The sequence below is a fragment of the Microchirus variegatus genome (assembly GCF_963457635.1).
Source record: "Microchirus variegatus genome assembly, chromosome: 2".
Lineage (NCBI taxonomy): Eukaryota > Metazoa > Chordata > Actinopteri > Pleuronectiformes > Soleidae > Microchirus > Microchirus variegatus.
Genome location: NC_139803.1, coordinates 20,439,261 through 20,466,715, shown reverse-complemented (window position 1 = coordinate 20,466,715; position 27,455 = coordinate 20,439,261). Strand labels below are relative to the sequence as shown.

At 39.9% G+C, this 27,455-nt stretch overlaps 1 protein-coding gene across 1 annotated transcript in view; it reads left to right on the top strand.

Moving 5' to 3' along the window:
* Positions 1-1,040: 1,040 nt before the first annotated feature.
* The window catches only part of slc4a1b (solute carrier family 4 member 1b (Diego blood group)), a gene marked incomplete at both ends in the record, with an annotated part of 37,659 nt that continues 11,244 nt past the window's right edge, over positions 1,041-27,455 (top strand). The window contains 9 exons of the mRNA XM_083910672.1: positions 1,041-1,197; positions 3,715-3,850; positions 12,593-12,665; positions 18,314-18,356; positions 20,624-20,808; positions 21,435-21,645; positions 23,572-23,775; positions 23,858-24,006; positions 25,067-25,261. Of these exons, the coding sequence (XP_083766798.1) occupies positions 1,041-1,197; positions 3,715-3,850; positions 12,593-12,665; positions 18,314-18,356; positions 20,624-20,808; positions 21,435-21,645; positions 23,572-23,775; positions 23,858-24,006; positions 25,067-25,261 (1,353 nt within the window). The remainder of the gene's footprint in view (positions 1,198-3,714; positions 3,851-12,592; positions 12,666-18,313; positions 18,357-20,623; positions 20,809-21,434; positions 21,646-23,571; positions 23,776-23,857; positions 24,007-25,066; positions 25,262-27,455) is intronic.

The following is a 27,455-nucleotide window of genomic DNA, read 5'->3' as shown; positions in this document are numbered from 1 at the left end:
GGCATAGTAGCGACACTGACAATAATTACTAAGTAAGCTTTAGTTTAAACCAGTTGGAAATATGTCTAGTATCGTAGCATGTAACTTCATTACACACATTCACAGTGTCTAACAAAAGATAACATATGTATTGAACTTTTGCCGAACTTTTGTAACATTATGTTACAATGTAGGGAACTTTCAAATCCTGAAGTTAGGGTCCCCCAGAACACAAAACACAGATAAAAGACCATTTTGCAACAGCACGGCAAAAAAATTTGCGTTGTTGTGCAGGTTTTTTGATGAATATGAATGTTTTTCATAATTTCTTCGCTCCGTTGCATCCCTCGCTAAGGTCCAGCCATCTTGAATTTTTTTTGATACGTGCCCTGAACAGTGAGGTGTAGTGACGTCACGTCTCCTAATTAGCCCACTTTGATTTAATTATGGGTAGTTCTTAGTACTGTTCGGGTTAACAGTGTATAGTTACAGAAGCATTCATTTACAACAAATCTCCATAGACAGTAATCAATTAAAATGTAAATTCTACTATAGTTTCTGTTTCACTCAATAAGAAAATCTAATTTTGTAGCTGTGATAATATTTATTATAATAATAATAATAACAATAACAAGAAGAGCTTCAGCTTTTCTTTTTTTTACAATATAAATATATATAGCCTATTGGTAATAACTTTTAAGTTATGTTCTTAAAAGAATCCTGGATATGAAAATAGTTTTGGCTGCATTTTAAGTTATAGGTGACAATGATATGTATTCTATCAAAATAAATATTCAAAGGCCTTAGCAGGCATGGGCACATACTAATATATTACAGTGCCATAAGCATAGAAATTAAAAGGCAGAGGATGGAATATTCAGCCCAGAGGTCATTTTTATATTCATACTGGATTTTTTCTGTAAAATACTCTAATAATTAGTAAACCAACTAAACCCTCACTAAACACTCTCTGTCAAACTTACAAACTCTGACAAACATATTGATGCATTTGTACCTCTGTCTTTCTGTGCCTTCAGAGGTACGTGAAGCTCAGGGAGCAAATGAAGGACCAGAAGCAAGAGACCTACTGGCAGGAGACAGGCCGATGGGGGGGATATGAGGACAGCTTTGACCCTCAGGCAGGGATATGGGTGTCCCCGCATATCTCATACCTCACCTTTAAGAGCCTCATCCAGCTCCGACGCACCATGAACACAGGTAAGTGAGGTAAATCAGTGTTATTGTCAGGAGGAGGTTTTTATTAACCATTTCTTAGGATACGTATATACAGTTGTGCTTGTAAGTTTACATACCTTGGCAGAATTTTATGATTTCTTGGCCATTTTTCAGAGAATATGAATGATAACACAAAAACTTTTCTTTCGCTCATGGTTCGTGGTTGGCTGAAGCCATTTATTGTCAAACAGCTGTTTACTCTTTGTAAATTATAATTACAACACAAACTATCCAAATGACCCTGATCAAAAGTTTCCACACCCCAGTTCTTAATAGCATGTCTTGCCCCCTTTAACATCAATGACAGCTTGAAGTCTTTTGTGGTAGTTGTGGATGAGGCTCTTTATCTTCTGAGATTGTAAAGCTGCCCATTCTTCCTGGCAAAAAGCCTCCAGTTGCTGTAAATTGTCTTGCTGTCCTGCATGAAGTGCATGTTTGAGATCCCCAGAGTGGCTCAATGATATTGAGATCAGGAGAACTCACATGTTCTGCTGTAGCCAATGACAGGTCGACTTGGCCTTGTGTTTGGGATCATTGTCATGTTGGAATGTCCAAGTACGTCCCATGCACAGCTTCCGGGCTGATGAGTGCAAATGTTCCACCAGTATTTTTTGATAACTGCATTCATCTTGCCATCAATTCTGACCAAATTCTGACCTGTGCCTTTGTAGTTCACACATGCCCAAAACATCAGTGATCCACCACCGTGTTTTATAGGATAAAAGGTGCGCCGTTCTTCATAAGCCTTGTTGACTCCTCTCTGTGCTGTTTGGTGTATTGTAAGTGGAATACTTTGTGGTATTTGCGTAGTAATGGCTTTCTTCTGGCAACTCGACCATGCAGCCCATCTTATTGCGAGTGCCTCCTTATTGTGCATCTAGAAACAACCACACACCACAAGTCCTGTATATCACCTGAAGTTATTTGTGGGTTTTTCTTTGCATCCCGAACAATTTTCCTGGCAGTTGTAGCTGAAGTTTTATTTGGTCTACCTGGCCGTGGTTTGGTTTCAACAGAAGCCCTCATTTTCCACTTAATTAGAATTTGAACACTGCTGATTGGCATTCTCAATTCATTTCATATTTTATTATATCCCCTTACTGTTTTATAGAGTTCAACTTACCTTTTCCTGCAGATCCTTTGACAATTCTTTTGCTTTTCCCCATGACAAAAAATTTCAGTACAGCACTGGATGAAAGATGCAAGGGTCTGTCAGGAGTCCAGAAACTCATTGACCTTTTATACACACCAACTAATTTAATAATAATAATAGCCATAACTAATAGCCATTCAAACCTGTTTGTGTCAAATTATGTGCATGTTATCAGGCCAAATTACCTGTGTTTGTAAACCTTTGATCAGGGTCATTTGGATAGTTTGTGTTGTAATTATGATTTAAAAAGAGTGAATGGCTTCAGCCAACCACTAACCATGAGTGAAAGAAACGTTTTTGTGTTATCTTTCATATTCTCTGAAAAATGGCCAAGAAATCATAAATTCTGCCAGGGTATGTATACTTGCACAACTGCACTTGTTTTATCATTTGTCACTTTTTTAGGCATAGACACCTTTATTTTTGACAGTGAATAGACAAGGAAATGGGAGAGAAAGGGGGGTGTGACATGCAGCAAAGGTCCTCCGGCCAGGATTCATTCTAGCGAGTAGACACTAGCTCCTAAGCTAGTGTAGTTTGACTGAGTTTAATTACGCTGTTGCTCTCAAACGTTGTTTTTTTAACATTTTTATGCATAGTAATAATTACTTCATTCATGTTAGCTTGTTACCTGAGGCCAAAAATTAACGTAACGTTACCTGATATGACGTCTGCACTGCAAATTCTTGCTTCTTTTATCATTTACTCGTTCCATTTGCTCCTCCTGATGGCTTGCAACCAAAGACGTCTCCAGTTAGCCTTGAAAGGGGTGCAACTTGACGGTATCCGGTTAAATTTTTTGTTTTGTTTGTTAAAACGATTCGTGCAACCGACAGCACAACAAGATATGTTGTTGGTTTACCTGTTGCTCACAGCAACGCTTTCTGCAACCGACATGCGCAGTAGAGAGAAGGTGACGCGCAGTCTACAGTATACGCGACATAGACTAACAAGGGGTCTATACAGTAGCTGGATGTACTTCATTCATTCATTTAAAACATGGCTTACAGCAGATTTTCCCCTCTTAATAAGTCTGGATTGGAAAGTCCATAGAGAAAATAAACAACTTTACAATAGCTCCATGAAGTTTTGTTTGCACACACAGGAATTAATAATAGTGAATTTGACCCCTGCATTTAAACCATTATTTTTTTCACAGCAATAGTAAACACACAAGCCAGGTGTAGTTCTCTGTGCAGATGGTGCACACACTGCAGTCAAAAAACATGACGTTCTAGGACCAGCAGTTTTCCTTATGTTGTCAGTAACTCTCCTCAAACCACAATTACACTGCTGTCCCCTTCATGATCTTCCCTTATCCCTCTTCAACATTTTCCTCTGTCAAGGTGTAACGATTTTCGACTGTGAAGAGCAGACCCTGGCCACCATCACTGAAAAGGTTGTCAATGAGATGGTTAACAAGAAGGCAATCAGGCCTGGAGACCAGGAGAGTGTCCTGAAGGCTCTGCTTCAAAACCCCAGGTATCCATCAAGACATCAGCCAGTGTGACTGGTCATACACTGACAGAAAAAAAAAAAAAAACACCAATCAGACACATGTGGAGCTCATAAACAAACAAAATAATAAAAGATAAGCTAAATATGACAAGAAAGCATTTTAATAGACTCATGCAGACCTGTTGCCCTCTTACTTACCATTTAAGCTTGGTGTCTAAAAGTGGGTCATTTCTATTATTTTTGTCATATGTGTATAAATCCTTAAAACAATCTAATCTAATGAAATCTATTTTTTACCTGACAGACAAGAACATTTAATTTGTCCCTATGATCTGTTTTTTGGTGCCCCTGTTTTTGAAGGTGTTTCTCTATGTGTCAACCGGCATGCAGCCCTTTACAGTCGCTCCTGTTCAGTCACTTTTCCTGTTACACTTTTTAAACTTTTACTTTATTTCTCATACGTTTTTTTGTTGTATGTCTAGTAACTTGTGTTTAAGTAGTTTCCCTCTCAAAACATGTTGGTTGAGAGAGTTTTTTCCTTTTTTTAATCGCTGCGGAACTTCTATTGTCTCTGAGAGATAGGACACAGCAACTCCATGCTGCCTGCTTTGTTTACTCCAGAGATCAGCTGATCGCACTGAGTTCCGCCGGACTATCGGTGAGACGTACCTTTTCATGAGGTCTTTGAAATTTTGCACCGCACATTCAGCTATGCCGTTAGAAGATGGGTGGTACGGTGCTGAAGTCACGTGTGTTGTTTTGTCAGGCTTCCTTCTTCTTGAGAACAGGTGATGTGATGATGATGCAGAATGAGACTCCGTGACACAAGACATTTCACCAAACAAAGAGATCTTTATTCTGTTACAAGTCAAGTGTCAATTCCAAGCACTGCAGTTGCTTGGCAGCGCTTCACCCAAAATCCTAAGAAGCACTGACTAACAGTAAGCAAGACCATACATATTATAGGATATTTGGCCATCCTACTATACATCACCTCCTGCCCTTATTAGGTCTTCTATCTTCAGTCTCACATAGTGGCCCCTTTACTGCATATACAAGAACATCTGCTCAACCTATGCATCCATGTTCTGGCTAACTGAAGCCCAAACATGGCAATGTTCAGGCAGGCCTGCAGACTTCCCTTGTAAACATATAGTGTATGTGCATCAAGACTCCTCTCTATCCTGAGGAACCTTGTGCTCCTTAATATAATGAAATTAAACTTAAACATATTAAAATAGAATTTTGCAGTGTTAATGTGTTCATCTAAGACACTTCATGTGTTCGTTGACACTTCATTCCATTCCTTGTCAAGAACTCTCTGGTTTGTTCACTGACAAAACACTGTGCATTGTCTGAGACAATCATCTCTGGGATCCCATGTGTGCTAAAACAATTTCTAAGACAGTTTATCGTGGATGCTGAAGTGGATGAAGTCACTGGGTAGACTTCTAACCATTTTGAATGAGCATCCACAATCAGTAAGAACAGTTTTCCCATGAAAGCACCAACATAATTTATATTTAGCCTTCTCCATGGCTTTTCCGGCCACTCCCACGGATGGAGTGGTGCAGAGGCCGGTGCCTTTCTGTGTTCCTGACATGTGCATGCCTTTACCTTTTTCTCTATGTCCATGTACATGTTTGGCATGTTTGGCCACATGTAGCCTCTGGCCAGACCTTTCATGTGGCTCATGCCTGGGTGTGACTGATGCAATTGTTCCATCAAAAGAGCTTGTCCCTTCCCCGGGATCACGATGCGAGCTCCCCACAGTACACAGCCGTCCTGCACACTCAGCTCCTGTTGTCTCTATTTGTAAGGAATAAAGTTACTGTCCAGATTTTCAGGCCATCCTCTGAGAACATACTCACGGACTCTTGAAAAAGGGTCTTTCTTTTAACAACTTTACCAGTTCTTCGTAGGTGCGGTCTCCCGGTTTATTCGGGCTCAGCAGGTTCCTCATCAGGGCATAGGTTTGTGCTCCCATCTCTTTCGTTCTGCCTCCTTTATGTCATTTGCTATGAAGAAATGGTCCAAAACCTCAAAGTATTCCTCCCACGTCTGTGAGTTGCTGTCAAATGGCACCACCGCACCCACTATAGCCTCCATCGTCGTCACCAGCATCTTTTTAGTTCGTTTTAGTAACAACTTTTCTTAATGTCACTCGCTAAGCCGACCCGGCACCTAACTTTCCAGCGCTTTTATCCGTGTCGACATATGTGGTATCCTCATATGCTATAAGAAACAAGCCTTATTTATTCTCTGTAACTGTCTTTATTATTAGTACCAGCAACAGGTTACTTGGCAGGCATATAACAACAACTTTTCTGCCCACAACATAGAGAACCCTCTGAGTCGTCCCCATATTACCCAGCACCCCCATGCCCCCTTCTGGTGTGGAGTGTGGCGACACCTCCTCTGTCACTTCACAACAGAAGGTGTGAGATTGTACACTGGCTTCTTGCAATTACCCTTGTCACAGGCATACAAAGAGAAAAGGCAAAGAACAGTATTTTAGATAAACAAGATCAAACATTTCTTAAAGTATTATAGTTGTTTACAACACATCAATAAACGTTAATTCTTTATCTAAATTAACTAAAAGGTGTGTGCAGGGGACTAGCTATGTGTGTGTGCTTGTGTGTTTATAAAAGAAAGAGGGGTGTTTTCCTCCCTTTCAGCTGGTGACAGCATGGGAAATAGGAAGTAAACAAAGAAAACTAAAAGTAAACAAGGAGGGGGAGAGGAAGTGGCGGGTCTGTGGCGTGAATGTTGTCATGGTGACGCTCTGCCCCCCTGTTAACGGGTGTGCACTACCCGTGTCTATATAACAATCACTTTCGCTAAACCAACAAGGGCCAACAAGCTGAATTTGTTATTCAACAGATTCGACACTGCAGTGACTGCTCTCCCTCCAACATTCTTACCTGTAGTTGGCCTGCAACCCCCAGCTACTCCGCTCCCTCCCCCCTCCTCCTCACTACAACATTGTTGCCTATGTGAGACCTGACACCCTCCCACACCTGTCACCTTCACTGACATTCAGGTCCAGAGACAACTGATGAGACTCCACTCAGGCAAGTCTGCAGTACTGGATGAGGTGAGCCCCCAGGTCCTCAAAGCCTGTGACTCCCAGCTGTGTGGAGTCCTTCATTAAATTAAATTAACTTTATTTATATAGCACCTTTCATACATGTAAAAATGTAGCACAAAGTACTTTACATTAAAATAAAAGTAAATAAAACAAACCCCTTAAACATCCCCACTCCCCGCACCCTCATGTAACACACACACTCAAATGCTACACCGACACATACACCCACCAACTACTGCAAACGAACTATACAGCTGCTGAATGATTGGCTGTTTGCTTGTTACTGGTGACGTCTGTGGATATGATAGGCTGTTTTCACACGCTGGGTCCGCCGTCTGTTAGCTGATTGGCTGTTCGTGTGTTTCTGCCGGAAAGAACAAACTCCATAAAGACAGCTCCGCTTCGAATGAAATTCGCTTCAAAACAAACAACAAGCTAAAGTTTTTTCTCGGCGAGACGCGCACACGGTTTACAGTCACAAACACACAACAACACACTCACCATGGCAGAAGCACCGGGCCAGAGTGGCGAGTCTGCCGCGGCGGCACCATCGTCAGTGGCATCGCTAACTTTGCTCCAAAAAACAAACTCCAAAAGTCACAGTTGGAACTATTTTGGCTTTAAACAAGGCACAGACGGTAAAGCAATAGATGATGGCCATCCACTGTGCAGGCACTGTCACCAAGCTATAGGAGCCAGAGGAGGGAACCCATCCAACCTCATAAAACACCGGCAGTGTCGTCACACAGATTTATATGTGGAATATCAGGTTAGTAAGACCTGTTTATTTTCTCATTGGCTAATATTAGGCTATAGGCTCTGTGTACAGGCTGAGGAATGAAGTTAGAGGATATCACATTATAAAGCACATAGAAAATGCATAAAAAATATAGTTTTCACATAAATCAGTTCCTGTTTATTGTATTTTGTCCTCTATGGTCTATTAAGGTGGAGAAGAAGCGTTATTGTCAATTATATATTTTTTTAAAGATAGTGGATTTGTTATCCTAAGTTGATTATTTATATTAGTTAAACATAAATTAATGTGCAAAGGAAACTGAATGATTATTATTATTTCAACCATATACATTCTAACTTCATTTATTTGTTTTTTTTTATTGCTTATATGCTTTTGTTCATGCTCTTGTTGGTCCAGTTATGAACTAAAACCATTCAGTCTTATTCTAACTTCACCAGTATTATGTTTATCATGCACCAAACAACATTATAAATAATTAATAAGTATTTATAACTTGTACAAATACATTGTAGTTAATAAAACTAATAATAATAATAATAATAATTAAAACAAAGGCTGCAGTATCGCGATACTAAACAGAACCGTGATACTTTGTCTGGTATTGTCGCTTAACTCTACGCTGCCTATATTCTTAAGATGGTAAAAAAAATATATCTTTGTGGTATTTCTGATGTGTGGAATAAAATCAAGCTCAGAGTCAGAAAGAACACCCAAGTTTTTCACACTATGTGAATGTTTAAAAGCATTTAGTTTTTGTAAATGTTTATCTCTCTTGCCTTCAGGACCAATAATTATAACCTCTGTTTTGTCCTGGTTGAGCTGTAAGAGGTTCTCTGTCAGCCATGACTTTATATCTAAGATACAGTTTAAAAGGGAATCAATGGGCCCTATGTCATCAGGAGACACGGCAATGTAAAGCTGTGTATCATCAGCGTAGCTGTGAAAATTTATGCAGTGCCCCCTGATGCCTTCCCCAAGGGGGAGTATATATAAACTAAAAAGTATTGGACCTAAAATTGACCCTTGGGGCACCCCACACTCAAGTTCACACGTCCCTGAGGAACATGTATCCATACTTACAAGAAAGTGACGATCTGTGATCTACTGTATCAAAAGCATTGCTTAGATCCAGTTGAACCAGGACTGAGAGTTTCTGAGAGTCCATGTTACACCTGAGATCATTAACGATCTTTACGAGGGCTTTCTCGGTACTGTGATTCATCCTAAAACCAGATTGACACTGTTCTAAAATATTGTTGCTGTTTAAAAAATAATTTAATTGGATAAAAACCAGCTTTTCTAAAACTTTACTTAAAAAGGGCAAGTTGAATACAGGTCGGCAGTTGGTGAAAATGTCAGGATCCAAATTGCTTTTCTTCAGAAGGGGCCTCACCACTGCCTTTTTAAAGGCAGCGAGGAAGACACCCATCTGGAGAGAGAACAAAACTTTGGAACTCCAATCCAGGACACTGGTGGATCCCCACCAGTGTCCTGGATTGTAATTACCTCACTGGAAGACCACAGTATGTGTGCCTGCAGCACTGTGTGTCGGACAGGTTGGTCTGCAACACCTGGGGACTGTCCTCTCCCCCTTTCTCTTGACACCCTCTTAGTTCTGTTCTGTTGCCAACAGGACTGCTATTGGGATGCCTCGCCACATCGTCTTCGTTGGGTCTTTTTTTTTTTTTAAGAGTGCGATTAGCCCCTCCCCCCCCCCACCAGAGTCATGTCACTATCAAACAAGATACATTAAACCATCCATCCATCCATTATCTACCGCTTTATCCTCCACTGGAGAGTCACGAGGGTGCTGTGCCTATCTCAGCTGACATAGGGCAATAGGCGGGGCAGGGACACACATAGGGACAAACGGCTATTCACTCACACTCTCACACCTACGGTCAATTTAGAGTGACCAATTCACATTAAAACATTTTATCCAAATGTCCTCCTTCCCCCATTTTTGCTAGTGCACATATGTCCTTTGTCACTATGTGCAACTATCAAGAACATTGGAATTTGGATGTATCTGAAAGTTTTCTTGAATTGCCGTCCCATCTAGTCCGGTGTGAATGAATTCTTTTTCAGGCCTTCCGTCTTGAACCTGTGCTAAATACATTTGATATGTTTTTCTTCTTGTTTGTGAAGAAAAGCACCATTTAATTTTGTGCCCCCTTCCTCCACATGAAAAAAACAAACAATATGACGTCTGTTCATTGTGTTCTGACAATTTCTCGCCAAGTGTTCTGGTTGATGGCATGCAAAGCAGACAAAGTCTTGTCGGTTTAGTCTCTTGTGTTGGCAATTTCTCGCCAGGTGGCCAACTATGCTACACTTATAGCAGGCAAAATCCTGTCGTTTGGGTCTTTTGTCTTGGCAATCTCTAGCTAAGTGGCCAACTTTGCCACACCCATAGCAGACAACGCCCTCTCGCTTTCTCCTCTGCAAGGTTTTTCCAATTGATGCCACTGAGTAGGAATTCTTATCTTGGGGACAATTATTGTAAAATCTGGTCATTTAATCAATAATTTCATCATAGTCTGAGAGGTGTGTTACATGCATGTTTATGGCTGCGTGCATCTGGGGATCACATTTCTTGATCAACATGGATTTGTAGTTAACATCTTCAGTTGTGCTATGAGGAAACCCATATGTTTGGAATGCTTCAAACAATCTATTTGCAAAGCCAACAGGATGTTCTTCTTCCTTCATTTTCACCTCAACAAGTCTGTCCAAGTTGAAAGATGGTACTCCCAAAACATCTAACAATGCCATTTTACGTTCCTGAACATTTGCAATTCTGTCCCTTACTTTGGAAGAAAATGTAAAAAGTACAAGACAGGCTTCAAAATCAGTCAGTCTGAGATTGTTTACCCAAATTTCCATCTCATAGAGAAACTCTAAAGGATCATGCTTATTTGGTAGAAATTCACCAACCTTAGCCATGATGGCATTCAGATCAGTAAAACTCAGAGTTCAAATTGCGATGCTCTGTTCTGTCGTATGTACTGTAGTCGAATGAATGGGTGTCATGGGAAATTTAGCTGTAGCTTGTGAGTTCTGCTCATTATGTAAACACGTAGGCCTACTGCCTCTTTCACTAACACATTCAGAATCAGCAGAAATCTTTTTCCCAAGACATATTATTGCTTCCTGCAACTGTAGTGACAACAATTCTACATTGGAAATCAATGTTTGATTATCCAAATTGAGCACTTCATTCTGTTTCAACAATGAACACCTCTCCACTAACATCTCCTCTCGTTGTGTTTTCAATTCATTCAGTTTATCAAATTGTGTTTGCAGTTCATCCAACTGATCATTTCTCTCTGTTTGCAGTTTATCTAACTGATTCTTTGTCTGTGTTTTTAGATCATCTAACTGCTTCTTTGTCACTTTGTATGCAGCTAAAAGTCCCTGCATAGCATTAGCAACCATTTTTTTTCTTGTTCTTGGTTTGTTTATCAGGATCCTCAAGACGTGTTGCTGCCCATTCAAATGGATTATGCCTAACATTTTCTATTCCATCAAAAAGTCCAATAGAACCATGTTTCACAATGTATTTAACAATCTTGGTTTCCATCTTGGTAAACTTTTTGTTATCAGCCAAATTGTCCAAAAATGTTCCTACCCTGTACGTCGGGTATCCTATTAAGTTACCTTAGAATAACAACTTTAATAACACTGCTCGTCTAGTTCCAATTCCTTTAGGAAAACACCTTTTGGACACAATTTTGCCACCACATTACTACGGGTTAGTGATTCACTAACTTCTAGAATCTTCAAACAAAATTGTGAGACTTTTATCAATACTACTGACTTCATCTCCATTCATAACCAGTTAAACTTAATCACCATTTGTAACCAGTAAAAACATTTACCATCTTTCTCTATGTCAGATGATAATCATTAATTAGGCCTGTAATTTCTTTAGCTTTAGCAATCCACTACATTACAATTCTGTGAAGTTGTCATCAGAGCTGGTCTATGCACAAAGACATAGCTGACTAGCCTACTCATTCAATCCAATTGGCAATTCCTTTCCCTATAGGTCGTTTTAGCGTGTGAACATTCTGAAACAAAAATATTGGTTAGCATACTTTACCATATTCCCCTATTCTTTTTGTCAGAAATTCACACATTGGTTAGCTCGCCAGTGTAAGAAAAAAACATGGGAAGGTCTTCTTTGTCTTTCGGATTGATACATTCCTTTGGTTTATTGCGTTAAAGGTAGTTACACGTTCATTATCTCTTCAAACAATGAACGTGTAATCATCTTCTGTCTCTAACAGGATTCCAATGATTTAATTAAATTTGTCTGGAGCCTCTCCCTTCCTCCTTCTTTTATAATTGATAGTAGTCTCTGACCCCCATTGTAGTCTAGGGGCTGACTCTTCCAGCAGAAGACAAAGGGCAGATCATAGGTAGCCCAAATTTGAACAGTATTGTTACAACCAACCTGTTCGGGCGAGACATGATTTCTTACACTCTGCTGTAGTTGGATGCATCAGAGGGGGTGATGAGATCAAGGCTGTGGTGGACTCCTTTGTCACGTGGTGCGTGCAGAACCATCTGCAACTAAACATGACAAAGACGAAGGAACTGATTGTAGATATAAGGAGGTCCAAGACACCAGTGACCCCTCTTTCCATCCAGGGGGTTGATGTGGATGTGGTCGAGTACTACAAATACCTGGGAATAAAATGAAAAACTCTGATTGCCTTAATTGATGTTACACTCAAAACACACCTGCAAACAATTCAAAAATGAAACATAAGCCCTTTGCGCCTGATTTTGCGCCAGGATTACCCAGTGTAACTACCAAAATTCAAGTTGGAAACACTCTAATGCACTGTCTTCAGCCTGTTCACAAAAAAAACATCCAATGGTGTGTGTGGTTTCCTCCCTCCAGGCAATCTGGTGACCCAGAGAGCCAAACTCTGACTGCTGGTGTGAACCTGCAGAGGTTCTCAGTGAAGGAAAAGGTACGTTATTTCACTCATCCCCCATGTGTTACTGCTGAGAAAATGGATGACAGGAATGAGATTAAAATTATTTTTGATGCATACATTGAGGTTTTTTTTGTATGTATTATTTTTATTATTATTTACAGGTACTGGATTATTAATAATTAAAGGGGAAGTAAGTAGTTTATAGTGACATCTAGAGGAGAGGCTGAAATTTACAACAAAGACCTGCTGCTCTGCTCACCCCCTCCCTTCCCTGAGCGCTACGGTATCCGCAGCTGGTCAAATGTAGTCCTCGTTGTCTTTCTCCGTGTCAGCAGATGAGGTTCGTGAGGTGAGGGAGAGGGCGAGCTACCGCGGCCGTAGCAGACGAAGCGGAGAGAGTGGAGGCGGGACTTCCGCTACAAGTAAAGAGACGCTTGATTTGTTCTCTCGCGTTTGTCCTTACAGGCTCCGGCAGAGACATGGCGTCTCGCTGCTTACAGTGGCTATGCAACCGCGGCCTGCGACCATGTTATTTTACATGACTTTTTGAAACACTACGAAAATGAAACAAAGAATATTATACAGCGACTAGACAATGCAGGAGCACATAATATGTATAAAAAAGTGGATTTTGGGTAATATAAACCCATTAATACTACATATTGTCCCTTTAAGGTCTGGATGTGTTTGCGAATATTATGCAAAATTAAGTGATTGCTGTAAATGCTCATGCTTAATGATGTTCTTGGGGCAAAAAAAAACGTCAAGGTTTCATTGGATTTACCCATAAATATGTGTCCAGCCATGACAAAACCGGTCACAAGCCTACCAAGGGACATTTTGAGTTATTTACAGATTGAGAATGTGTGATTTCAAAGCTTTCGAAAAATGTCCAACACATGCAAATCGGATAATAGCCTCAAAGAATTAAGGCCACATTATACTTCTCCAACTGTGTAATGCGTTATCCGACTGCGTAACCACGGAGACACCTCGAGCCTTATACTTCTGCGTCGTGGTGATGGATACGCGCTGCAATTTCCCGCCTGATCAGTAGGGGTCGCTGCCCAAGGCTGTTGTGCTTCTGGATACAGTGAGCAATGGCGTCCAAGAGAGAAAGACTGTTGTTGTTGAAACAGTGGCCATTTCTCACTTTTCTGTGTCACGGAACGCAGTTTTAAGATAATTTGAGGCGAGAAATTGGCCATTTAGAGTCTAAACATGTGCTGTGTGTGTTAAGATATGACATATTATATTTTGGCAGCTCCACCTCTGAGGACCAATCGCAGCTCTTGCCGTCTCCGATATCCCTTGACGGAGTGACGGACACTAAAACAATATTTTGTGCAGTCGGAGACGACGCAGAGGCTCTCTGACAGGCACTCCGTCGACGCAGAGGACTCTGCGTAACCTACACAGAGCACTTTACGCAGGAGTATAAATTGGGCTTTACACCTTCTGGGAGCCGAGAGACAGAATCTTCACATAGCACAACCCCCTCCTGGTCAAAGCTGTCAGTGAAACCACACCTCTCTGAGCACAGATACTATTGTTGTGAGCTACACTGCTACACAGAACAATACATATAATACATTAAAAACTGGACATAATATCCTCTTAAGATTTCAAATTAAATAACTTTAAAAATATAGGAGGGGGGGGGGTGGCTTATTCTGTTATCATCGTATGACTACTCGTGTAGTCATACAGTGGTATGCAAGTTTGGGCACCCCTGTAAATGTTCATGATTTTTCTTTATAAATCATTGGTTGTTTGAATAAGTAATTTCAGTTAAGTATAGGAGACAAACACAGTGATATTTTAGAAGTGAAATAAAGTTTACATGATTTACAGAAAGTGAGCAAGAATTATTTAAACAAGATTAGGCATGTGCATAAGTTTAGGCACCACAAAAGAAAAATGTTGTGCATCGTCCTTTTGCAGAAATAACAGCCTCTAAACGCATCCTATAGCTTCCAATTGGAGTCTGGATTCTGGCAGAAGGTATTTTGGACCATTCTTCTTTACAAAACAGCTCCAGTTCAGTCAGGTTTGATGGTTTCCGAGCATGGACAGACTGCTTTAAATCACACCACACGATTTCAATAATATTCAGGTCTGGGGACTGAGATGGCCATTCCAGAACATTGTATTTGTTCCTCTGCATGAATGCCTTAGTAGATTATGAGTGTTGTAAAAAGTGTTTAGGGTTGCTTTCTTGTTGAAAGATCCAGCCCTGGCACAACTTCAACCTTCAACTTTCAACTGATTCCTGGACATTGTTCTCCAGAATCTGCTGATATTGCAGACTTTCTGTAAATCATGTAAACTTTATTTCACTTCTCAAATATCACCGTGTTTGTCTCAGATGTGATATACCACTGTATTTCAATCATCTGTTTTTGTTGTTTCATAAATATGAAAAACAAAATATACTTTATATACTTTAGAGAGAAGGTTCAAAGATAGACACATATTTCTAATATCAAATCAAAATGCTTTGCCGCCGCAGGCACTAATGAAATTCATTGAAGTGACTCTGTGGTGTAGTGTGGATGGATCAGTCTGTTACTGAATGAGCTGATGATGTGCTAACTCTCAGCTAGTTGGTAAATCATTAGCATCACAGTCAATACTTCATACACAAAGCTGTGTCATTCACACATGATTTAAGCACACCAGCACATGTTTGTACCTGCCCTGAAGCTAGTGAATTACAAGGCAGCCACATAAGGTTCTGAAACACAAAGTGGATTATTAAAAGAAAAAAGGTACCTGTATGTGACTGAACACTAACGTTATGTAGATTAATGACGTTAATGAAAACTCCTTAAGAAGATAGAGGGGTGCTGGCGTCATGTCATCATCTCAGACAACTACTGTCTTCCCTGCTCTCTTTCGGCATTTGAATAATCCATCTGTTTGTTGTTTTTGTGACGATGAAGTCTGCTAACATTTATGCTCACACGTTAGCATAAAGATCACTAGCTTAAAATGCTAACAAGTCCACTCACATAGCAGAAGTGAGATCGGTGGCTGTCTCTGTCTTTGTTAAGAAGTTAGTTAAATTATTCTCTGTTCCTTGTCCATCTTCATTCAACGGTGAACACACACACACACACACACACACACACACACACACACACACACACACTGCAGCTGCCTCGTGCATATTAATTAGCCATGTACTTTGTTCGTGACTGTCAGCTGATTGGCTGAAAAAACAACTAAAGCTCTTGAATGTGATATCACCACACCCTAACTAATCGATTCAGAGCGATTAAACAACCTTAATTCAAATACAAAGTTTATGGTTTTAAGACCCACAATACTGTGATTTGAAGCATGTAGTGGCTTCTTCCAAACTTCAAGATGAACAATTTTGAAAAAAATTAAAATACTTCATTTTGAAATTATTATTATTTTTAAATCATTTTTTACTCACTTTGCGCTGGGCTGACTTGCACCCTATTTGGCCGTGTGTAGTGTGAAGCTACTTATTAAATAAAATGCATTTACTTTCTGTAGGCTTTTATGTATACTTAAAGAAGGACTTTGCTATTCCCTGGAAACTCCACCTACAGCAGAGATTTTGCTCTCCCTCGATGCTAACAAAGCATTTGACCGGATTTAGTATGAGTATCTTTTTGCAACTCTGGGGAGGTTCGGTTTTGGACCGGCTTTTTGTTCGTGGAAAAGAATCTTGTATGATACACCGCAGGCCTCCGTCTGTTTGACCTCGCCATGGAACCACTGGCGGTTGCATTCAGGAGCTTGTGGGTGTTGTTGGGGGGGGGGTCAAACTCACAAACTGTCTGTATATGCGGACGACCTGGTACTTTACCTGTCCGATCCTTGTACCTCTATTCCTAAGGCATTGTAAATTATCTCGAGCTTTGGAGAGATTTCAGACTACAGAATCAACCTCACTAAGAGTTTGCTCTTCCCCACGAACAGGCTCGACAAATGTCTTTTGAGGCATATGAACTAAAAGAATCTCGGGACACTTTTACCTATCTTGGCATATCAGTAACCAGTAAATACAGTGATTTATTCAAGCTTAACTTTAAACCAGCCCTAGAGAGGGCCAAACAGGACCTTATCCGTTGGTCAGCGCTACCTATGTCGCTTGCTGGCAGGGTTAATTCTGTCAAGATGATAATTATGCCCAGATTCTTATTCTTGTTTCATACAATGTATGAAATGTTTTTATCCCAAAGTTTTTTTTCAGAGAGCTAGATAAATCTATATCCACCTTTATCTGGAATAAGACCATCCCACAAATAAGGAGGGCACATCTTGAGAAACAGAAAGAGGCTGGAGGTTTAGCATTACCAATTTTTTTACAATATTACTGGGCAGCTAATATTTATAAACTAATATACTGGGTCTCTGCGTCTTATGAGGGGGGTGGACCTGTATGGGTTGAAATGGAACAACATTCCGCTCATCCGGTGTCACTACCTTCTTTAGTATGTGCGCCACTGCCTCTCAGTAAGCAGCGCCTCACAAATAATCCTGTTGTGAGTGGCTCACTTAGAATATGGTCCCAATTTAGGATCCACTTCAAACATAGACAGGCTATAACCTCTCTCCCAATCTCAGCTAACGCACTCTCTCCACCCTCATTCATGGATACAGCATTAAAGTTATGGTTCAGGAATGGTCTGAAACTGGTGAAGGATCTTTTTAAGGATGGTGTGTTCATGTCCTTCGAGCAGCTGGTAAATAAGTATAATATCCCCAGTTTGCATTATTTCAGGTATCAGCAGGTGCGTGCCTTTGTTCGGAAACATTTTCCTTCCTTTCCGTCACTCTCGCCAAATAACTGGATGGATGAGTGATTGGAGGGGGATCTAATTCAAAGAGGAGGTGTGAGCAGATTATATGAGGATATCTAGATGATCGCCTCCGCGTCACTTAGTCATATTAGGGCAGGGTGGGAGGAGGAACTGGGATTTGAAGTGTCGGATGTCTCCTGGCAAAGCGCAATTAAGAGAATACATTCAACTTCGATTTGTATCAGACATGGTTTGCTTCAGTTTAAGGTGCTCCACAGGCTTCATCTATCCAGGAGTAGGCTTGCCAGGATATATCCAGATGTCGATTCGACTTGCTCTCGATGCTGTCAGGCTCCGGCTAACCTCTGTCACATGTTCTGGGCTTGCCCAAAATTGATACAGTTTTGGTCTTTAATTTTTGATACTTTTTCTTACATCTGTGACAAGCCCTGTTCCTGAAATCGCAATATTTGGTGTGACCCCTGCTAGGATGGCGATATCTGGTGCGCAAGCAGACGCCATTGCGTTTTCATCTCTATTGGCCAGACGTCTTATTTTGTGTAATTGGAAGTCAGATATGCCTCCCACACACAAGCGCTGGGTTGAGGATGTAATGGCACACTTGAAACTTGAAAAGTTGAAACACACCATCAGGGGTTCAACCCAGAGATTTAATAAGGTCTGGCAGCCATTTCTGAATTATTTTAACTTACAGGTCCCTGCTGGAAACACTGGGACATAATTGATTCACAGGCTCTGTAACTCTGTAACACGTCAGTTGTTTTTTTTCCTCACTATTATGTCACTAAAATGGAGTTTTCAAGAGAAAAACATATTAGAAATATACAGTAGTGATATACAGTATATGAAGTCTGATGTTTGCTTGCTATGTTTCTCCAGAAGGATGAATCTGATCGTCACGAGGTCTCCTTGGTGCTAGTTGGTGAGCTGTTTGTGTTTTTATCATGTTGTATCAGGGGAATGTGTATATGGGTCAATGACATGACATGCATATTTTTGTGTCCAAGTCCATTATCTAAAAAAAACAAAATGTAATCTTTTCATGACATCTATCACTTTATTCTATAAAACCTATTAATTTTCAGTAAATTCAAATAATTATATTATTTTTATGTTTTGACTTCTCAAACCCCTAAGATACCAGGTGATGCAGCTGTCCGAGCACGTGAGCAGACTAAGAAAACTGATAATGATAAACTCAAAATAAAATACTCGGGCATAATTTATGTTTGAAGTCTTTTGAATAATGTTTTTTCCCTAATAATAACTGCAAAACTTTTGTCCAAAGATTTACATTTCCTAAATATCAGGGTGGTGCAACCATAAAGATTGGACTTTATTTTGAAGTCAAGAGACATTAGCTGTAAACTAAATGTGGCATTAGCCAGAGGAACCCCAGAGAACCTTGGGACTAAGCAAAAAGGTTTGTAGATCGCTGTCAAATACTGATAAAAATAACTACTTCAACTATATGTAGGTTGGTACATTTTTCCATGTCAGTGTGGTACAACCAATGTAAACCAATGTAAAACTAGAAAAAAATAATTTTATCATAAAACTCTTTGTTTTTTTTTTGTTCTGTTTAATTTGAGTTTAGTTGCAATTGTCAGGTGGCACAATTGTTAATCAGGTGGCACAACTGCAAGGAATGTCACTATATAATGCTATTCAAAGCTCTAAGGTTATCAATGACACTTCTAGAATGTTTATTAGTTTTGAATGGAAAGATATTACACAGTTTAAATAATTTTGCATGATCATTTGTACATTTTAGATGCCACTATCACTATCAAAATTAGCATGACACAGGTTAAGTATTAACAATGATCCAGCTGACAACTCTGCTTTGATTACTTAGTCATAACATCTAGCACATATAGTTTCACCTGCCGGAAAGTTTTACAACAGTTATTATTATTATTACAGGGTTTCCCCCAGTGCATTATAAGCCCGGTGGGCTGCCAGGGTTTACTTCCACCAGGCTAAGAGTTGTTGTTGTTTATTTTAAATTTTAAATACATTTTTTTATACACCACAAATTTTTCTAAACCGGGGATCAAGGCCGCTGCACCCCCATGTAATCGGCGAGCGCTCCCTTGTCCATGTGCTGATTGAAACTCAAGTCACACCATCAAATATGTCATTATTAAGGTTACATTGTTCTTGTCAATAAATATGTTATATTTAGGGATGCACTGATAATTTGATGGCCTAAACACAGCGAGTTCACTGTGGAACAGCATCTATTAAATGCTGGAACGTCTCTTTGCGCTAAAGCTAAACTTGGCTGCATACGGAGCAGATTATGAACTCCCTGCTGCATTCACTTCACACCAGAGTACATTCTCTCTCTGAGCAGTTAACTACAGAGATCAGCTCATCTGATGCATCTGTTATTCCCTTAATTGCAGCGCTAGAGTGTCTTCTACAAAGATTGAGAACATGAAGTGAAAACAATGAAAAGTGAGCTCTGCTCTTTAAGAGTCTGTCACCACGTTTTATTAACATCTACCCAGATCCCCTGCACTTCATCGTGACTGTACTCGATCCTCATCCTAAAGATATAATGTTATGTGAATTGTTTTTGATGGGTTAGGGTTAGGTTTAACTGATGTCTAAAACACATGTTACTATTTGAAATGAAAATGCATTTTTTCAGCATATTTCATGTCATAACTAATGTGATCAGGTGGTGCAACCAATATTTGTCAAGTGGTGCAACCAATTTAAACCAATAAATGATACGTCAAAGTGACCAAATGGTTTATAAATGTAATGTGTGTAGTTATTATAGTGAATATATGAATTTGTGTATTTGTGTGATTATTTTCCTGTCTTTAAATGTAAAATTGGATGTTAAGGATGCTTAAAACCTGACCTTCAGAGACCAAAAATCTTAAATTATTGTAAAAAAAAACACAAGGATAAAAATAATAATGTTTATCTAGTGTAGACAGCTTAAGGTATAGTTGCCAAATAATTAATTTTAAAATAAATATTTGGAATTTATATCTTTTTTTATAAATAGTTGGTTGTGCCACCTGACATTTTTTTTGTTGTGAAGTTAAAGATACTGTTAAAAAATTAGTTAACACAGTTAGAATAGTTAAACCATATATGTTCAAGCACATTGTTCTGCATTGTTTTTTGTATATCTTAAAATATCATTGTTTCTTCTCTTTTCACCAGGAGCCCTGGACTTCCTGGAGAGGCCCACAGCTGTGTTTGTTCGTCTAAAGGAGGCAGTGTTGCTCGACTCAGGCTTGGAGTCCCCAGCACCTGTACGCTTCATCTTCGTTCTGGTTGGACCAAACAAAGCTGACTTGGATTACCATGAGACTGGCCGTGCTATGGCAGCTCTAATGGCTGACAAAGTGAGTTGGCTCACACACGAATTTCTTTCGTGTGTGAAAGAAATTTCTCTGGAGTCATCGGTGTTGAGTAAATCTAGTCTTTACTGCATGCATGTAGGAGAGACCCTGTCACCAAGATGGTCTAAATGTTCTCTGACTTTCCTTCAGATAGCTCAACCATATATACAGTCACATCAAAGCATCTTACAAACACAATAAAACATCCAAGTTACAACAAGACAACACACTTTGTTTATGACCCACAAATGTTATCCTGTGCACCTCATGTTGACCCCTGGGTTACAATCCCCAATCATTTGTACACAGCTTGACTGTTGGTTAATTGTTATCTTAAACAACATACAGAAACCCTTACACTAAAATCCCCCACGGGAGCAAGATAACTATTTATTTCCCACACGTGTTAACAAAGCGTAACTCCAAAATGATATGTTTACTTTAAAAGAGGTAAATATGTGTTTCATGCTGCTTCCAAGCGTGCATTGAAATGGTCAAAGTCTCTTTTTCCTTGAAGATGAGATTTTATTTTTTATCTCAATGAGGCTTTTACCTGGTCAAATAAATGATATAAATCTGTGCTTTGAAATGCTGGGCTCTAGTTTTTACATCCAGTTCCACTGTTTCAGGTGTTCAATCAGAGAGCATTAGAGGCAAAGAAAATCAGAGAGCTGACAAACACTATGGCCGACTTCATGGACTGCAGCATCGTCATCCCACCCACTGAGATCCAGAACGAAGCAATGCTCAGCTCCATCATCAGCTTCCAGAAGAAACTACTGCAGGGCAGGATCCAGTCCGCTGATCTCACTCCACCTCAGGACTCCAAACCTCAAAGAGGTAGATCCTATAAGCACGCATTCATAACTACCATGTGCTGTGTCCATGAGGATACAATGCAAGCACAGCCTATTTTAATGCTTCAAAATTGTTTCATATTAAATGACCTGAGAACAGAGGTGCGTAACGGTCAAATGCATTTGCAATGGTTGCATTCAAACCATTGTCAAACAAGTATAGACAATGTTGATTAAGCCCATCAACTCTGCATGACACTATGCTTATAAGTATAATAATGTTTTAATCTTATGTTGCTCGGTGATTCCCATATTACACACAGTGCAGAGTGATGCATATTACGTATGTCAGGCTTAATAGAAGCAACGTGGAAGCACAACCGTTACATAATTCTAGTAAAGAAAGTAAAGTTGATTCAATCTTGACAAAAATGTATTATTATTTTATATAAATTATATTATAATATAAAGCATTTGCTATGACTGCAAAATCGATTTTGAAAATGACATGAATGTAATCGATCAAAATTGAATATGTGTGCTCTGCCAACATAACACAAAGCAAATCAAACGCTGCCCTTAGCTGCCCGACTGTGTGCCTGTTTGTTCAAAGCTGTTGCTGTTCCTGCATCACGTGACTCCAAGTTTTCTGGATTCGGTCTGAGTTAAAAGAGATACACAAACTTAACTTTGAGACAAATTTGTATATTAATATTCAAATGAAACTTGTCATTATCTTCACTGTGTACCTGGTCCATTTTTTAAGTACCTGCTCTGGCGAGTTTCTAACTGGAGTCATGAGCGTCCGAAACAAGAATCAAATCGAAATGATGCCGAACTGGAGATCAGTTAAAAAGCCTTAAAAATCCTGAAAACATACATTAAACTTCAACATAAGCAAAAAATATATAAAATCTCAACATTTAACAGAGGAGACTGGTGTATTTAGCAAAACCACTTCAGAAAGCGGCGAGCGGCAAGCTGTGACTTTGTGATAAATTTTTTTAATTAAAGGTCGCATGACATGAAGGTTTTTAAAATTACGATGAGTTGCCCTAGTCTGCCTATGATTCCCCAGTGGCTAGAAATGGTTCTCGTAATCTCGTAAATCTGCGACTCCGAGCCTGTTACGACTTCCGGTCCATTGAGCTGTCACTCACAACTCAGTAGTCAATCAGCAGAGAGCTTTCAAAGACCCGCCCACAAACCAAAAACCACAGAGCAAAGAACATAGAGAGTGCAGAGAACATATCAGAGAGAGCAAAGAACAAACCATAACAAATGTATTTTCAAACAATAAAATAATATATTTTTGAATGATTAAATCAATATTTTTTCGCTTCTGGAAAAGTGTTGCTTGCTTCGTGAAAATTGTGGTTTGAATCACGGAAAGTGTTCTAATCTAATTCCATAGAACTTGAGGGAGACAAGTATCCAACACTTAATCGTGTGTGTCTCTATTGTGATAAACTGAAAAGCCAATGTCAGCCCAATACCCTGAATTCCCCTTAGCAAGCTGTCATGCATAAACGGCACAAAGACTGGCGCGCACGTAAAGTGATAATACAGGACCTCCACAAGATCTCAACATTCCTCTGGCCATAATTTAACCATGTGAGAATGTTGTCACACTCAGACAGGAATACCGTACGTGCTCATGACTGCACTCTTCTACAAGCCATGGCTGAAGGTGCACCAGATGTGGAGAGTCAAGAACCAGAGCTCTCCGGAGTCAAACCCACTCCTCCCCCTAGGACTATTTGGAGTGCTGCAATGTTACAAGGACATATTTAATTTCTTTGTTCCAACTTGCAAAGTGGCCTATGTAAATGTATAAATTACTCATTCTTGACAAAAGGCAAAGGAGCTGTGTGCGTGCGCACATTTGAATAATGTCGGGCTGTAAACGGGTTTGGGCTTTTAAAATGCTGTCAATCAATATGTATTATTGAAATTGTTCTCCTCCCAGTTCCCTTCAGCCCTGAGCCTCCTCCTGAAGACCACTTGACTCGTACTGGGCGGCCATTTGGCGGAATGATTCAGGACATAAAGAGACGGTACCAACACTACAAGAGTGACATGACAGATGCACTCAACTCCCAGGTTATTGCTGCCGTCATCTTCATCTACTTTGCCGCCCTGTCACCTGCCATCACCTTTGGAGGGCTACTGGGTGCGTGTTCACATCTGTATTAGACACGGCCTTGCCATTGTGTGCAGCAAATAATAACTCCATGACATTATCTTTTATTCAGCTGATAAGGTGGAAAATATGATGGGTGTCCCAGAGCTCCTCATCTCCACCAGCATCCAGGGAATCATCTTCTGTTTTGTTGCTGCTCAGCCAATCTTGGTCATTGGTTTCTCTGGCCCTCTCTTAGTGTTTGAAGAGGCCTTCTATGCTGTAAGTTATAACACTGGAACATTATCCCATCTAGCTAAACTTTTGTCTTTTATAGTTCATGCTGCTCCATATGATCCAACTGAATATATTTTTGTTATAGCTTTGTGGTATTGTGAAATTTGAATGTCATAAGTCCATACTTTCTCACCCCAGTGTCCACGAACTTACATTATGTTGCCACCGTACATTTCTGCAAACCACATATACATGTGAGCTCACAGTTTCTGAACCAAAATCACTGTGCATATCAACATGATAGTGTTTTAAGTGCTTGTGGTGCTATTGGCAGAAATGAGGGCAATAATAACCTGGTTTCTGGTTATGCAATACGATTGGTATTAGCACATATTTAGGGCTAGGTTAAGATGATAGATTGTCCTCACAGCATCAATATAATTTCCATAAATACTTTCCAGAATGTCCTCATAACATGATAAGAATGCAACAAATCGTCTTGTTTGGTCTTAAACTGATATGAACTTTGGTCTGTACCTTGGCAAACATCCCTCACATGGACATCTCACTGTGAAAGAGCCCCCAAGGTATTTTGTTATGATGTTATCATTACCCACTCATGTCCATTGGATTGTACAGTGGACAATCTCGTACAGCCCAAAAATATGTGATTATAAGGGATGGATGTGTTCACATTTTAACCTCTATGTAGCATCAATACCCAGGGTTGCAACCCAGCCGGAAAAAGGCCTTTCTGCATTGAGTTTGCATGTTTTCCCCATGGGTTTTCTCTGGATTCTCCCACGTTTCCTCCCACGGTCCAAAAACATGCTTGTCTCTATGTGTTGTCCTGTGATCGACTTTGCTAGTCCACCTTTTGCCCTATGTCAGCTGGGATTGGCACCAGTGCCCTTGTGACCCTCATGTGGAGAATAAAGTGCAAGTGGTAGAGTGAGTGAACAGAGTGTAGAAATGTAACATTTCTCTTGGTTTGCAAAAAGTGCAGCAATGTTTCTGGGGAACAGGATGATGTGTCTTCCTTTTATTTACTGTAATAATGCATGGTTGCATCATTTCCACCTATTCCATTCTTTATTTCATTCAGTTCTGCAAGTCCCAGGACATTGAGTACATAGTGGGGAGAGTGTGGGTTGGAGTGTGGCTGGTCATCATTGTGGTGATCGTTGTGGCATTTGACGGCAGCATCCTGGTGCGCTTCATCTCACGCTTTACCCAGGAAATCTTCTCCATCCTCATCTCCCTCATCTTCATCTATGAAACCTTTGCCAAGCTGGGCAGGGTAAACACTTTCATCCATTTCACAAATCTCATGTATTCATTGGTAGGCAAAAGCCTGATTTGTATTCATCGCTAAACAATTGATAAATGTTGCTTGACATAACTTATATGCTCTTGTGCAATGTTTCAGTTGTCTCTGTCTAACAACACACCTCTAGTTATTTCCCCAGTAAACTGACTATACATGGTACTGTCAGCTACATTATTTGTATATTCTTATTAGGGGTGGGTCAACATATCAATTTGGATATATACAGTATCGTCATCCTTCCTCTTACAATATGATAATCAATACGCCAGAGCAAATATTTGATACCAATACTAATCCAATACAGTAATGCTATGCACTTTAAACTGTGAAGCTGTAAACAGCACATTTGTGTTAACCATTGCAAGCTATTTCAAATACGTAATTCTCCAACTGTGTAACAAATATTCTTCTCCCATAATGAATCAGGTAAAATGCTGTCACTGATTTTTATTTACATTTTGTCTGTGCATAGTAAAGTATGTGATCAAAATTCTTTACACTCAACCACAATATTTACCCACACTCGAGCAAGTGGGTTAGGCTGACGTAGGCGGTAACGTATTGTCTCACTTCCTGTTTTCCTCTGGTGTTATGCTGTGTGTCTCTGAATCTCTCTGCAATTATCTATCTACTGTTACGATCGATCAACTGAAAAAGCACCCGTTTTGTAAATTGTTAATATTTTCACCCGCAACTTTTGCTTAAACTTTATCCTTCATGTATATTCACATACGGTGGTTTTGCTAGCATAACAAGTTAGCTTAGCAGTGATGACTTCTCTCTGTCCCTCTCCTTCTTCTGCTCTCCTGTGTGCCACATATTTAGTTACTTCTCTGCCTCCTTTAGCGATAAAGATACTTGTAATAAGTGTACCTTGTTAGCCAGGATGGGGGCAAGGCTTAATGAAGTTGAAAGTTGGTTTCGCACAATAGAAGCTAAGTCAGCTAGCGAGTCCCCTGTAAGTGCAGACCACATAGCATTAGTTCCCTCAGCAACTCCCCTGCTAAGCCTAAAGTCCCGTTGCCCAATGTGACCAATGATGACATGTATGGCCATATATACAGTATATGGCTGTTAAGGTGGTGTCTAGAAAACTACATTGTTTTTTATAGATAACTGGCAAACCTTCTGGGGAAAACCTGGTCTCATGAGGAGAGACGGCATCCATCCCACTTTGGATGGAGCAGCTCTCATATCTATACGTTTAGGAATACAGTCCAAGGATACCACTTTGAAATGTGGAAATAAGAACACTCTCCTCAAAATCTGTTTTAATGAATGATCTCATTACTGACAATCATATCGATTTATTCTCTGTAACTGAAACTTGGTAACATTAAGAAGATGAAATTAAATTGTTTGACTCCACCCACTCATGCTAACACCCATATTCCCAGAAGCTCAGGCCGCGGAGGAGGCGTAGCAGCCATTTTTATTACTAGACTATTAATCTACCCCAAGCCCAAACCTGGATATTTTTCTTTGAAAACATAATTCTTTTTTCTCATCTTCGTTGAAAAATGTGAGTTAGGATAGTTAAGTTAGTTAAGACAGATGAAATCTTAATTGTAGATTTAATTTGTTGTTAGAATCAATTGGTTTTATTCAACATTTGAATAAATCAACATTCGGTATTGACATTGATAAAAAATGTTCCCCCAAAATCCTCTCCTAATTGATCATTATCTGCTCACATTTAATTGTACAATAGTTAACTACAATAACATAAAGACAAAATACCGCCACAGCCTGTGCCTCTCTGATAATAGTAATATTATTACATTCAAAGAGACAGCGCAACCTTTATTTAACTCAATGCCAGTATGTCAGTACATCTGAAGCGACCTATTGTGATTTTTCTCCCACCCTCATAGATAACCTTGTTGATAGTACAGCGGCCTCACCGCGTACTACATTAGATTGTGTTTCCCCCTCTGAAAAAGAAAGTGGTCACGAAAGCAAGTGTACACTGTCTTTTTGTGCATTTGCTCGGTTTATACATGAGGCTCCTGGTCTCTTTCTTCTGTCTCTACCTCATCTCCGTCTTGCCCTTTCTCTACCCCCTATCTGTCCCCCGCCTCTACTCTCGTCCCCATTTTTCCTTTCACCCCAACCGGTCGAGTCAGATGGCTGCGCATCTTTGAGTCTGGTTCTGTCAGAGATT